Here is a 12997-nt window from a genome sequence, read left to right as displayed (position 1 = left end):
AAACCCAGCAGGAAACTGGAAGTGTGGGTTATTTAGGTGAGGTCAGAGAAGGCGACGGTGTACGACCAAGAGACCAGCAGGAGAGAGGAAGGAGCAGTGGATTGTGGAGGCATTATTAGGAGCAGCAACGTTTTTGGCTAGTGAGTGGAAGTGGTACTAAAGTGTGAGTGTGCATGTTTGTGTGGTGAGTGTTATTAGACACATTAGTGTAAGAAGTGAGTTTGAAGTATGTGGTAATGGGTGAAAGGAGGGTGGCAGAGTATTAGTTGGAGGGAGGAGTAGCAGGTGTGAGGAGGCAGTAGTATTGTGGAGGAGGGAGTAGTAGTGCAGGCAGAGAGGGCAATAGTGGTGTGGAGGAAAGAGAAGTAATAAGGTAGGAGAGAGTAGTAGTAGGGGAGGAAGGTGTAGTAGTGTATTTCAGGGAAGAGTAATATCAAAGTGTGGAGGTGTGGCCTAGAAGTATGAGACATCAGAGGGACAGAAGATGGGGGTGGGGAGCAGCACAGAGAAGTAGGGAGAGTTGAAGGAGAGTAGAAGAGAGAGCAGGAAAGGGAGAGGAGGGAGTGAGTCTGGTGGAGGAAGGATTGAATCTAACAGGGTATTTGCAAGTCATAGTTCCCAAAACTCCCTTTAGAAGGCTAACATTTGGATCACCAAATACTCTCCCTCCAGATCTTTACGTTCCTCCGGCTCCAACTCTCTGTGTGTCAAGCGCTTCTCTAAGCAGCGAGCTGGAGGCCGCCTCTTTCCTCGGCTGGCTCCCTCCTATAGAACGGCCTCCCCCTTCCTCTCCATCTTGAGCCAGATCTCCTCAAATTCCATAGCACCTCAAGACTTTCAACTTCATCTCCTCCTTCCCCCTCCCCCTCCAGTGCTAAACCCCTCAGTCGCTGAGATTGGTGGCCCGCACCCTTATGTGTCCTTCTGGGTCCAGCCTTCCTCCCATTCACATTCAGGCCCTCCCGCTCACGGCACTTGCCCTTCGCACCCACTGGCCTGTGCTCCCTCAGAGGACTGCTCTTATTGCATCAGCAGGTGACCACTCCTTTACTATGTGACCTCTGCCAAGCACTTACCGGCTCCTCTGCAACGTACCCCCTGGCACTTACCCCTCAGTGGAATTCCCAGCCCTTAGCCCCCTCCCTTGTCCCTTCTCTCTCTGCACTTCCACGATCCAAAATGCCCACAAGGCCTAGTAGGTCACCTCTATCATGTTCATTATTGTATTCTATTGCCCTTTGTCCCATGCTCCTTCCCTTTGCCCTGTGGGTGCTTTGAAACATAATTTCTTGATGTATAAGCGTCTTACAAATTCACAATACAACAAAATAAAAAAATAGAGTAGGAACAGTTAAGATGTTTCTGCGGGAGCTTTAGATATAGAAGGTAAGCTGCCTTTAGGTCTTCGCCTCTAACTCAAGGCAGTCCAAGACACTAGTGAGTCAACCTTCTATACCTATTAACCTGGGGTCAGGGACGCATGGGTTACAGGGGAAGTTCTACATCAGACGAGAGGGAGGCCCTAGGGTCCACACAAATTCAAATACAAAGCACGGAACCATCATTGTGGCGTGGAGTGATTCTTGAGCCATCTGTGACATTTGCTACATAAATACTTTCTGCGGCTCCGTTTGTTTTAGTGGAGACTGCTGTGTAACCAAGCTTTGGCTCAGTTGAGCTTCAGTAGGTGGAATAGACGACCTTCATACGCTGTGTAGTGCTTCAGAATGAGGGTGCACTATGATACTCGAAGGACCCTGATGAGATGAGTGTGCTGGAAGAAGTGAATAATGTCCTGTGCAGATGATACAGGTCTGGGAAAAAGAAGCAAACTTGTCGATATTGGCAATCTGGTTTTCTTGACAGACCACTGGCTTCATAGGGTTGTGTAGGAGCACCTGACCGGTTAGATATGATGCTAACCTCCTTGTTGTTCAGAGGTACTATTTTGTCTGGAAAGGCCCTTATTTCCTGATAGACCAGAGCAGCTTGCCTCTGTTCCTAACTCACTTCTGGCACCTGGGCATCTCACCTATCTCTTGAGATGCTATAACCTGTGGATATAGAGATAACTAAAGCATATTAACAGAGCTATGCTTAACTGTACGCACCCAACTCCAGAGAAAAGGAAACACACAGACTAAGAATGGAGACCAGCTCATGCAGCCTTACCTTGGTCCTATACCACTCCTCGGTCTCCTGCAGGTTGGAGGTGGCCAGAGACTCGTACTGGACACGGATCTCACGCAGCGCGGCCGTCAAGTCTGGCTTCACCATGTCCTTCTCAATATTGACCTGTTGATGGGCGAGCTGGTCATGCAGCTCTCGCAGCTCCTGAGGACAAAAAAAGAAATGCATGCTTTCAGAACCGAGAATCCCCCATGGAACAGGCTCTGGGGAGTCTTGCCTCAGTGCTGATGGGAGGGGAAGGAACGGGTAGCCCCTCTAGAAGACCCCATTGGCAGTGCAGTTGCAAGAGTTTATGCTTCAGTGGGAAAAGTGACATTTTGGTGCTCTCTCCTCATCAATTGGGTGCCACATGGCACTTCCTGTTGGTGTCCCTCTAGGCTACATCCCAGCAATGCCCAGGCATTGAACAGGCCCTTCCCTTAGTAGAGAGTCATTTCTAATGTCACTTTGTGTCTGTGTACCCCAAGGCAACCATTCCACCAACCTTGTCATCGCTTAGAGGGGGAAGGTGGGTGAGTTGATCGGACCGAGTGTGCGAAACACGTGTATAGCACGCAGTGGGCATGAGAGATCCTGGGAAATGGTATTCTTAGGATCCGTATTGAGAACATAAGAAAAGACAATGTTCAACAAAAGGAGAGCAATTGCAAAGAAATGGCAGTGCGAGGAATGGTGTATTTCGCTCGACTAGTCTTGCCTCATCATGGACTTTCTTCAGAAAGTTGATCTCGTCCTGCAAAGATTCAATCTTCCTCTCCAGATCTACGCGGACCAAAGCAGCGTCATCCACATCCTGAAGAAGAAAAGTGGCAGAACATAGATGAGAGGGACTCCAACCGTGCCGGCCCTCAAAACTCACCCCTTAAGCTGAGCATCTCTTCACCATTCTGCTTACCCATCAGTCTTGCTCCTGTACCTTTCCTGCTCTTAACCAACCTTATGCATTCTATCTACAGTAATCCATGACCTGTCAAAATCGCTCCCCGCCAAGACTTACCCCAGTTTCTTTCACCAGCTTTTGCTTTCATGTTTTCTTTTTCCGCCTGGTTCACCCTCAATCGCATCCATTTGCAAACTCAAACTCTCTTTCCTTCTCATTTTCGACTTCCCCCTTCTATTCCTGCCCTTTCAATTTCCAATGTTGAGTTTTCATTCTATTTCACTCTCTGTTTCTCTCTAATTATTTACTTTAACTCAACCTATCTGACACTTTACACTCGCTCATTTCCCATAACATTTCCCTTACTTCCCTTACTCCCTCCATTTAATTGTTCTAATCTTTCCCTCTCATGCTAATCCTGCATCCATACATTAAGGATTCTCCCACTTCCGTTATCCCACTCTTGGTCATATCAAGTAATAAAGTTTGGACCAGTGCAAATAAATGGTGCAAACCCATTTGACACCATGTTTGCTACTTAAGGAAGAAGAAATGTAAAGAAGCAGGTTTTTCTCCAGGTCATATTACTTTTGCACTAGGACAAGCTGAAGCAAAATGGTATTGAATGAGGAATGGTGGTTCGTAGAATACTGCGTGCAGAAGAATCCGCTTTGGAGGGCCTATGCGGTAAATGGGCAGGGAGGCAAGATAGGACCAAGATTGCGTCCTGGGGTGAGGAAAGGAAACTAGAAGTGGATGGGGAATATGCAGGGGAGACATCATTCAAAGCAAGCCAAGTCACCGTCTGCAAGAGACCCAATGTCTGTAAAGTATGTGTCATATCCAGTAGCCGTCCTTGCCGCGTTAGACATGGTTGGAAGTAATAACGTGATCTATGATAGGCTATAGTAAACCTTAAGAGGAGGGTTCATGCCTTAGCGGGTGGGTGATTGTTTCCAAGTATCCCTAGTCTTGGGCAGGGGCGTCATTCCAAACTGTGCAGGATCTATGGAATAACGACGTCTCAAGTGCTTCCCTGAGTGGGCAGTCCCTGTCCTGGGCTGTGCGGTTTTCAGGGAGGCTGCTCCAGAGTTTGGAGCCAAGTACAGACAGTCTTTCGCTGCCTCTATGTGTCCTTTTCAGCATAGGAGTGACGCAGCATCTTGATCTTGCCGTTCTGGCATTCTTAGATGGTTTTTACTAGTCAATTTCATTGGTACGGTAGCTTGGGCCAGTATCTCACACGACTCTGAGTTCGACATAGGATTTTGAACCCAACTCTTTGCAATGTGGAGGGACAACGGAGGGATTTCAGACAAGGTGTGACGTGTCCGGTTCTTCTCACAACCAGTGCAATTGGGTCTTATCAATTATGGAGCGGGTGAAAATCTTTAAGGCCATAGTTGGGAAGCTCGGCATATGCATGGTTGCAGTAATCCAGTATGGACATAGCTTGCACTAACATCACCTCCATTTTGGGGCAGAATTCTATGAGGCAGTGTATAGGGAACTGGGTGTTCCTGGCTACCGTATTCAGTTGGGATCTGATGGACAAGCTTGAGTTGAAGACTCCATTTCCTTTCCTTGCGAATTCTACTGGTATAGAGGGCAGTTCACAGAAGTGGACCCGGTGAAGGATGGACCCTTGGGGCTGGCAGAGCCAGGGATTCTTGGTTCAGCCTTACTTCTGTTAAGGCCAATGCTTGCTTGATAGGAAATGGAGCTTACAGGAGGGCTCCAATTTACATTTTTAATCTATTTTTTTTATCATGTTTATGAGTGAGCAGGGGCTACTTCATTGTAGCAAAAATATTTTGCAGTATTTTTACTGAATATGTAATAAGGATTGATCAAATATATGTTTTACCCCACTTTTTAAATTCAAAATATGGAACCATGTTTACGCCAAAATGAGTTAGCCTCATTTCTTATTCCATAAGCAGCAAACAAAGAGCTAAATTCATTTGACCCATTTTGTCCTATTGCAAAAATATACATGTATTATGGATTGGGGTAAAACTTCCTTCCTTCATTTCCTATAAAGAAAAGCACCAGAAATGGTTCACAATGGGTTGGCTCTGTTTTTTTTTGTATAGCTCCAAATTGCACATAAAATGGTCCTTTGTCTCTCAAATTCAAAACCCAAAAACTTCTTCGTGTCCCTTTGCTCCCCTCTCTCATACCTCCTCCCCTTTCCCTTCCAATCACACCGCCAGCTCAGCTTCTCCCATTCTCCTCACATTGCTCACCTGTCTGTATGAAGACAAATTGTTTTCAGCTTCCAGCCGAAGATTAATCTCGTCTTGTAACCTTACAAATAACAGAGAGAAGAAAGAGCTAAGCGTGAGTCTGGGGAAGGTTTCACTAACGATTTTCTGTTTCATTATCCAGACAAGCTGGGAGGTTTTTCCCTCGGCTGCTCCCACAGGAGACAGTGGCGCATCTCTAAAACTCCAGTCGCGCGTGGTGGGTGCATGCGCGCGTGCCAGAAATCTCACTTTTACTTATATATGATTGTTGTTTAGTTTTAAATATCAATCTACGTGCTGTCTCTAGCATGTTTATCAAGGGCATTTTCCCACCACAGAATATTTGTCTTCACTCACTTTTTTTTGAAGTCACAAACCATCAACTCACCACTCAACAGCCAAATAAACAACTGCCATGCAGTGTATTAGACGTGGGTGTTACTGAAAGGATGGAAGGGCAAGATCTTTACTACAGGCCATGCAAGTTAGGCTAGAATCTTCTCTCATTTTTTAAATTGCTCTTTATAAAAACAAATATATCCATATAACAGGGCCTGTGGTAGCGGCCCTGTACTTATGGTTAAGTTTCTCAACTCATAGAAAGAGCACTTTTTGGGCGACTTATAACTTTGCCCCTCCCTGGACAAATCATCACCAAACTTTGCAAAACAAGTATTTGGCCCTCTCGGAATGATTTTGTGATGTTTGGTGCGGTTTTGTCCAGGAGGGGAAAAGTTATAGGGGGGTCCAACAATTTGTGGAAATACTCATAGACGCAATGGAAAAAAATAAATTGCTTGCACCTACAACCGAAACCGCTGGACGGTTGTTCACCAAATTTGCACCAGGAGTGGCGGCTTGGTCCTGAAAGAGTGCTTTTGTAAATTTGGTGTAAATCTGACCAGTAGCTTTTCATAAATTGCCAAAAGGTAGGTTACAAAATATGTGTGATATCTGGGTCCGGTCCAGGGACTCACTTCCTCATTCGGCATCCGCGGATGCCTCTTGACCAATCAGAGAGCAGCGTGACATTCGCAGACATCATACGCGCCTGCTGATTGGTCGGTTAAAAATGTGAGGTGCATCAAAATGTTTGAAATGGACTCCATGTTGCGCCTGTAGTCCGCGGACATCATGGAAAAAACATATTAAAAAACACAACATTGCACTTGAGGAGCGATGAGGATGGGATGGGATATGGCCATAAAAAGCCAAAAATCTGGTGTTTTCTCTTCTGTGATGTCTGCAAACAGCTCAGATGTTCGGTGACCTTCCTGAGATGTTCGCGAACATCTTAGATGTTTGGGGACATCGATGCATATTTCTGCATTACAGGGTCAGTGAAAAGCAGTTTTTGGATGGCTTATAACTTTGGCACCACTCAATGAAACTGCATGCAATTTTGCAATATCATTTTAGACCTGACCCTAAATGGTTGAGCAAAGTCTGGTGCTGTTTCGCCAAGAAGGGTGGGAGGGGGTATTTGCCTCTGATTTGTATGCATTGTGGGTTTTCATATGTATTGTTTGTAGTAACACAAGTATGTAGTAAGTCTTGAATTATTAGCTATTTATTCCATGTTTAACATTACATAAAACTCCGATACGGTAGCATTCATTATTTTACTGTCCAACATTTCCAGATTAAAATTATTGTACTTCTTTGGTGCATGCTGCAGCCATTTCCTATGTCTATCTATGATTAGGTTCCAGTATTAACAACACTCCAATATAATGTTTTGTTTAGGTGAGTACATTTTTAATACATTAAGGCTGCAAGGACAAATACATACCTGGTTTCACCCTAATTAGGGATCATCAGTGCAGTGTAGTCCTGACAGCTTTGTGGTTGTAGCATTTGCCATGTTTTAGCAACACCAAGAAAGTTATGGTTGGTTTGAAAAGGTTTGAAAAAAAACCCTTTCACCTGAAATGTGAGAGTAGGAAAGTCCTACACATTTTTTCTCCAGGAAATTGTTTTTGTGTATATATATATATATATATATATATATATATATATATATATATATATATATATATATATATATATTCATTTATTTATTTCTATTTTCAAGGAAAAAACCTTAGTTGCACGGACGCTAAGGTGAGAACGTAATGCAACAAAACCTCTGAAATTCACCTAACGCCACCTTATCTTCTCACCCCCTGTTGCGCAGATTATGACCACAATGATGACATCACAGATCACATCACTGATGACATCACTAATTACATGACACCAGTAACTGACATTAAGGATAGCGTTCCGCCATGGTCAGTGTGCATGGCCAAATATATTTTAACACATTAATGGGTACTAATCATGGTCTTCAGTTATGGACAGTGAGCACAGCCTTCACCCATGTTCACTCAATATTTTAAAACACTAACAGGCTACCAACCATAGATTTTGGCCTTTACCAGTGGATACAGCTTTCAACCATGTCCACTGTATATTATATACACTCATCAGGCACTAGCCATGGACTTTAGCACATTACTGGCCAGTGGCCACAATCTTTGGCAGTGCCCACTATATATTCTTACTTAAAAAGCGCACAAAGACTGTAAGGTATCGAGGTGCTGAGGAGGTGAGAGGAGCTGTATATCATATACACTAACCAGCCAGTGGCCATGGTCTTCAACACAATACTAGCCAGTGGCCACGGCCTTTGGCGTTGCCACTGTACATTCTGACATATTAATGGGTATTAGCTATGGCCTTTAGTCATGGCCATTGATTACAGCTTTCAACGTTGCCCACTGCATATTTTAAAACAGTGACAGGCTACTAGGCATAGCTTTTAACCATGCACATTGGTATTTATGAACACTAAGCGACCACTAGCTATGGCCGTTGGTGCTGGCCAGTGACCCCAGCCTTTGTCAGGGCCAAGTCCATGGCCTAAATTGTTTTTAAGATAATCAAAGTTTTCATGAGCTAACTTATAAATGCTGTTATGTATAATTCCATTATTGATGTAATCGGTTACAGTGTTCTCATACACATGTAATTAGTGATGTCATCAGTGATGTGATCTGTGATGTCATCACTGTGGTCATGGGCTGCGCAACAGGGGGCGTGAGGTTTAGGTGGCTTTAGCTGAATTTCAGGTGTTTTGTTGTGTTAAGTTCTCACCTTAATGCCTTAATGTCCCTGTAACTAAAGTTTTTTCCTTGAATTTCAAAGGTTTTGTTACAATGTATTGCTCACCTTAATGTCCCTGCAACTAAAGTGTGCTCCTTGAATTTAAAGGGTTTTGTTATTCCATAGATTTTCGGAATGGTTCCAGAACACTAGCATGGTCTTCGGTCACATTCCGTTCTCTGTCAAATATTTAAAAAACGACTGCACAGAATAACTCCAAACCATGCATGCATTGCGAGACAACGCTTCGTGCCCAAGTTGTTTCGGACCTGGTCCAAATCCGTCCAGTGGTTTGGGCTGTGCGCTTTGGCAAAAATTGACCTCGTTTCTCTATGGAAAATGAATGGGAAGTAGACTGCACTTTTGGAAAAAAATGTTTTTTGTCTTGTTAATAACAATGTTATTTTTTTATGTATCTTCATGAAACTTTGCAGCCGGGGGGTGGGGCGCGAGTCCCTAATCACTTTCAAAATTTCAGTCACAATTGTTAGTCGAATCAAAACTTATTAACAATAGAACTTTGAGTGGTTAGTATGGGAGTCTGACTCACCTTAACTGTAGGGTGGTTATTGCTGCCCTGTAATATATAAGTATATATATATATATATATATATATATATATATATATATATATATATACACACACACAAACATGATAGCACTGCCCTATTACCCTGGTAAAGACACTTTTCTGATGCACAATTGCATGATTTTTGGTTAATTTACATACCCCCAATTATTTGCAATGTATTGTGACAATGTATCAGTGACTCTAAGGTTGTACACTAATTGACCTTTTCACAATTGACCTCGGAAAAATGTACCTTGGGAGAATTGACCTAATTTAGAAGGTCAATTAGGACATATATGCGGGGGGAAACCCCCCGCAATCCCCCCACCCAATCCAAAACCCACTGCAACACCCCACCCAATCCCCTTATATTATTTATAATACAAAACCAACCCAATACATATATAAAATAACTGAAAATAATATAAAGGTCAATGGTGCAGAAGGTTAATTAGGACCACTATAATTAGGTAAATTGTGCAAAAGGTCCATTGTAACAGGTGAATTTGGGTAATACCGACTCTAAACTGGAGATACATTTCCAGGACCGGCTGCTTCATGGTGATGTTGCTTGTGGGCTGAAGTGGCTTATTTTTCTCTCACATTTCAGGTAGCTGGATGTTTTCATACTTCTTTTAAATCCACCATAACAATGACCACAGGGCTCAACAAATGCTTAGAAGTGGTTGAAAGGCAACATGAAGTGCTCTACAAAAGTTCCAAATAAAAAAATAATTTCAACTTAGAAGAAAAAAACATACTAAAATGAATGTGGGCGCGAAGGAGCAGATAGGACTCTCGTGCCATGGGACCGAAATGAGAAGACCACAACAGGTTTGCATCCCCATATCTAGAGGTTCCCCCTATTGGCATCTCGCTGGCCATCAACATGGAGGTGCAGTAGAGGGAAGCACTGCAGTATTGGTCCAGACCCAAGGATGGTAGTCGGTGCTGATGTGATGATGCCCATCAATGTTGAGGTGTGCAAGGGCTAGGCCTAGTGCTACTGTATTCTCTGAGAAATTCAGAAAACTGGGTGTATCGCATCATGCACGTGTGCAGTGACAGTCTCTTCTAAGCACTGCAATCCTAAAATGGGTAAACTATGCACCGCCGTTGTCAGACTAGAAGCACGTGGAAGCACTGGCTGCCCCCGACCAGTCCTACATCCACAGAGGACCTTAGATAAAGTTATTCTGACTGATGGGGCAGGGGGAAGGACAGAGGACACTGTGGAGTGCTGACGGCAACTGGGCCTATCCTATGCTGCACACAGTTCAGCTACACAGGAGTGGGACCCTGTTACCTGCTCTGTGATTTCTTAGGCTCATTGGGAGGCTGGAGTCTGAACCCGCTGCTTGGGAGGGGCAGCTGTTGCACATACACACCACTTTAGCAGTGAAACAGGAGATTGGACTTGGCCGGTGTCTTCACTTTGTGTGGATACATTGGCCCAATGCAGTACTTTAACCCTGTCTCCTACACTCTGCCACCACCAGTGGTAGAGAACTAGTCTCATGATTTGAGAGATGGGTTGACCTGCTTCTCACCTCTTATTTTGGTTTGTGGTAAGGTAGCAGGGGCCTGGGGACGTAGGGGTGCGGGCAATGGAGAAGGATGCCACAACTGAGAGGCTGCCCCCGTTTGGGTCCTTCCCATCTCTCGCCTGCCCAAAGTCCTATTTCTAAGTTCTGATCCCTCAAAGACTCCCTCACCTGAAGTTTCCTCTCTCAGCGGTGGCAGATCCTCGGTTGCCTATGTCTTGGCTTCCCTTATGGTCCACACCGGCATCTCCCTTTAAAGAACTCTCAGTGTTTGGAACTCTGCTGCCTTGATTACATGTTAACTGAGGAGTTAAGTAACATGGGAAAAGAGTCAGGGAAAGAGCGGCTGAGCCAGAGTGAACCTTAGGGCTCTGCAATAGCTTTTCTTGAAGGGATGCTGAAGGGTCTCCCAGATAATCTCCTCCTACCTACCCTGAGCCTTGACTGCCCTGCTTCACGGGTACTTCGTTCCGACTCTACATGCGCCATGGTGTTTCCTTCTTGTACTTCCCCCATGTGGAAGACCAGCCCTTTTTCATGCCCCCGCGTCACCCCTCACAACCCCGAGGGTTGGGCTCCTTTGAAGTGGCTGAAGATATTTCCATTTTGATTCTCCTTCGACTCCTTCCCTCAAACCCTTAGCAGGCCCAGCTTCTCTGAAAGGAGTCTGGTCTGGGTCTGGCATAGCTTGACCCACCCTCCTGCGCCCACACCTTCCTTTGAGCTTGCGCGGCTCCATGGAATTGGGGACTTGTTTGCCCTGGTCTCTGCTTCATCCTTCTCCTGCTCTACCTCACCCTTTGATGCAGGCTTCCCTTGGTAAACTTGGAACTCCACTTGTATCCAGGAGAAACTGATGTGTTCCACATGCAACACCACCTTCTCCACAAAATCAACTCTATCCAACCGCTGCGCATGGGAGCCTCTGAGTTTTCATCTCCATCAACAATGTGTGCTGGTTTGGAGTACCCTCTCCCTCTTCACCCATTTACATCCCCCACATTCTCCGGCCTTGCTCCAGCTCCTCGTCTCTTCTGGTGGAGGTGAGGTGGTAGTGTGCAAAGTGTGCAAAGACTATCACCATTCTCAAAGATTGTGTCCAACTTCAAAGTGGCCCAGAGAGAAGACCAGGTCTGGAGAGCACAATTCGCTCCACGCCTGGTCAACTCCCTTCCAAACTACAATCCTGAAGGAGGACTTAACATTTAAAGACGTTGGCAGAAGGCAGTGGTGTTGGTGGGACTTAGCAAAAGCAGTGGCGTCAATTTACCAACACCATAGGGTCAGTTCAAGTGACATAACATGACCCTTGACCTTTCAGTCACATCACAGGAAGTGAGAACACATGGGGCCTCAACAGGGGTTGGGCAGAGCGGTAAAAATGCAGTGGTAACCCCCAGCTCTGAGCTGGGGGGGGGGATGTGCCGAGTTTCTGCCCATTTTTGGCACAATTACCATTTGCGCCATGGTAATTGTGCCGAAAATGCCTCAGAGTGCTAAGGGCTCAAAATAAATGGGGATTTACTGCGTTACCGCAACTTGAGATCTGGCGCTAATAGCGCCGGACCAAGTTGTGGTAACGCAAATTGCGTTGGGCGGTGTCCCCGCGGATTTACCACCGTGGAAACCGCCCAACTCGTGATGAGGCCCATGACGTTTTATCCCTGATGAAAACCCATTATATTTTTTTTTAAAACAATCTTAATTGAAAATGTGGTTCTGTAGCTTGTTGATAAAATGTGATTAGTGACATGTACAGACACTAGGACCAGAAAAGATAAATGTTCTCACTGTTAGCAGGTCGGTTGTCAGATTGGATTGATTAAATTACAGGTGTTGAAAGAAGCATCCTAGCCGCCTGCAAATGATCCCCATTGCTGCTTGGATTTCATGGCTGCCGAAGAGACAGGGCAGAACCAAGCAACTGCTGAGAAGCAGATTCCGATTGGCTAGTCCTGATGAAGTACCAGCAAGCATTAAGCAGATGTTGACATTCTCTACATGCTTAACGCATGCTGCCTGGAACACGTGAATGGTTTGTTCATACGAATTGAAAACAGTATATTGTTTTTCCTCTTATGGTCCATAAAAACATGGAAGCTGTAGTTTGTCCTGAATTACCTTGTATCACGCTGTGCCCTATGCGCTCTCATATGTTTTGTGTCATATCTCGTGACATATCGCGTGACATATCTGGTGGAGTGCTTAGACCCTGCTGAGTAGAGGAAATTCCATAGAACCTGGTGTTTGGCCCATGGTTGTTCTCAGCAGAGGGGCCCCCACACTCCTTTTCAACTTTATGTAGGTAGTTCTACAGAACATTTCAATCCAGTAAATGGGCGATTTACATTGACCCACTGTTTGTTCCATGCGATAATGTTGCCGGGAAAAAGTCTCCAGGTAGGCGACTTTTTGT

At 45.0% G+C, this 12997-nt stretch overlaps 1 protein-coding gene across 1 annotated transcript in view; it reads right to left on the bottom strand.

Annotated features, from left to right (window-relative positions):
- GFAP (glial fibrillary acidic protein) overlaps positions 1-12997 on the bottom strand; it is a 53774-nt gene that overhangs the window by 26136 nt on the left and 14641 nt on the right. Inside the window, exons 2-4 of the mRNA XM_069634242.1 lie at positions 5320-5380; positions 2888-2983; positions 2173-2334 (exon numbers count right to left, since the gene is read on the bottom strand). Of these exons, the coding sequence (XP_069490343.1) occupies positions 2173-2334; positions 2888-2983; positions 5320-5380 (319 nt within the window). The remainder of the gene's footprint in view (positions 1-2172; positions 2335-2887; positions 2984-5319; positions 5381-12997) is intronic.

This window comes from Ambystoma mexicanum, chromosome 13 (assembly GCF_040938575.1).
Source record: "Ambystoma mexicanum isolate Mex_15411 chromosome 13, UKY_AmexF1_1, whole genome shotgun sequence".
Classification (NCBI taxonomy): Eukaryota; Metazoa; Chordata; class Amphibia; order Caudata; family Ambystomatidae; genus Ambystoma; species Ambystoma mexicanum.
Note: the sequence above shows the minus strand (reverse complement) of the source record. Positions and strands in the feature narration are given on the sequence as shown.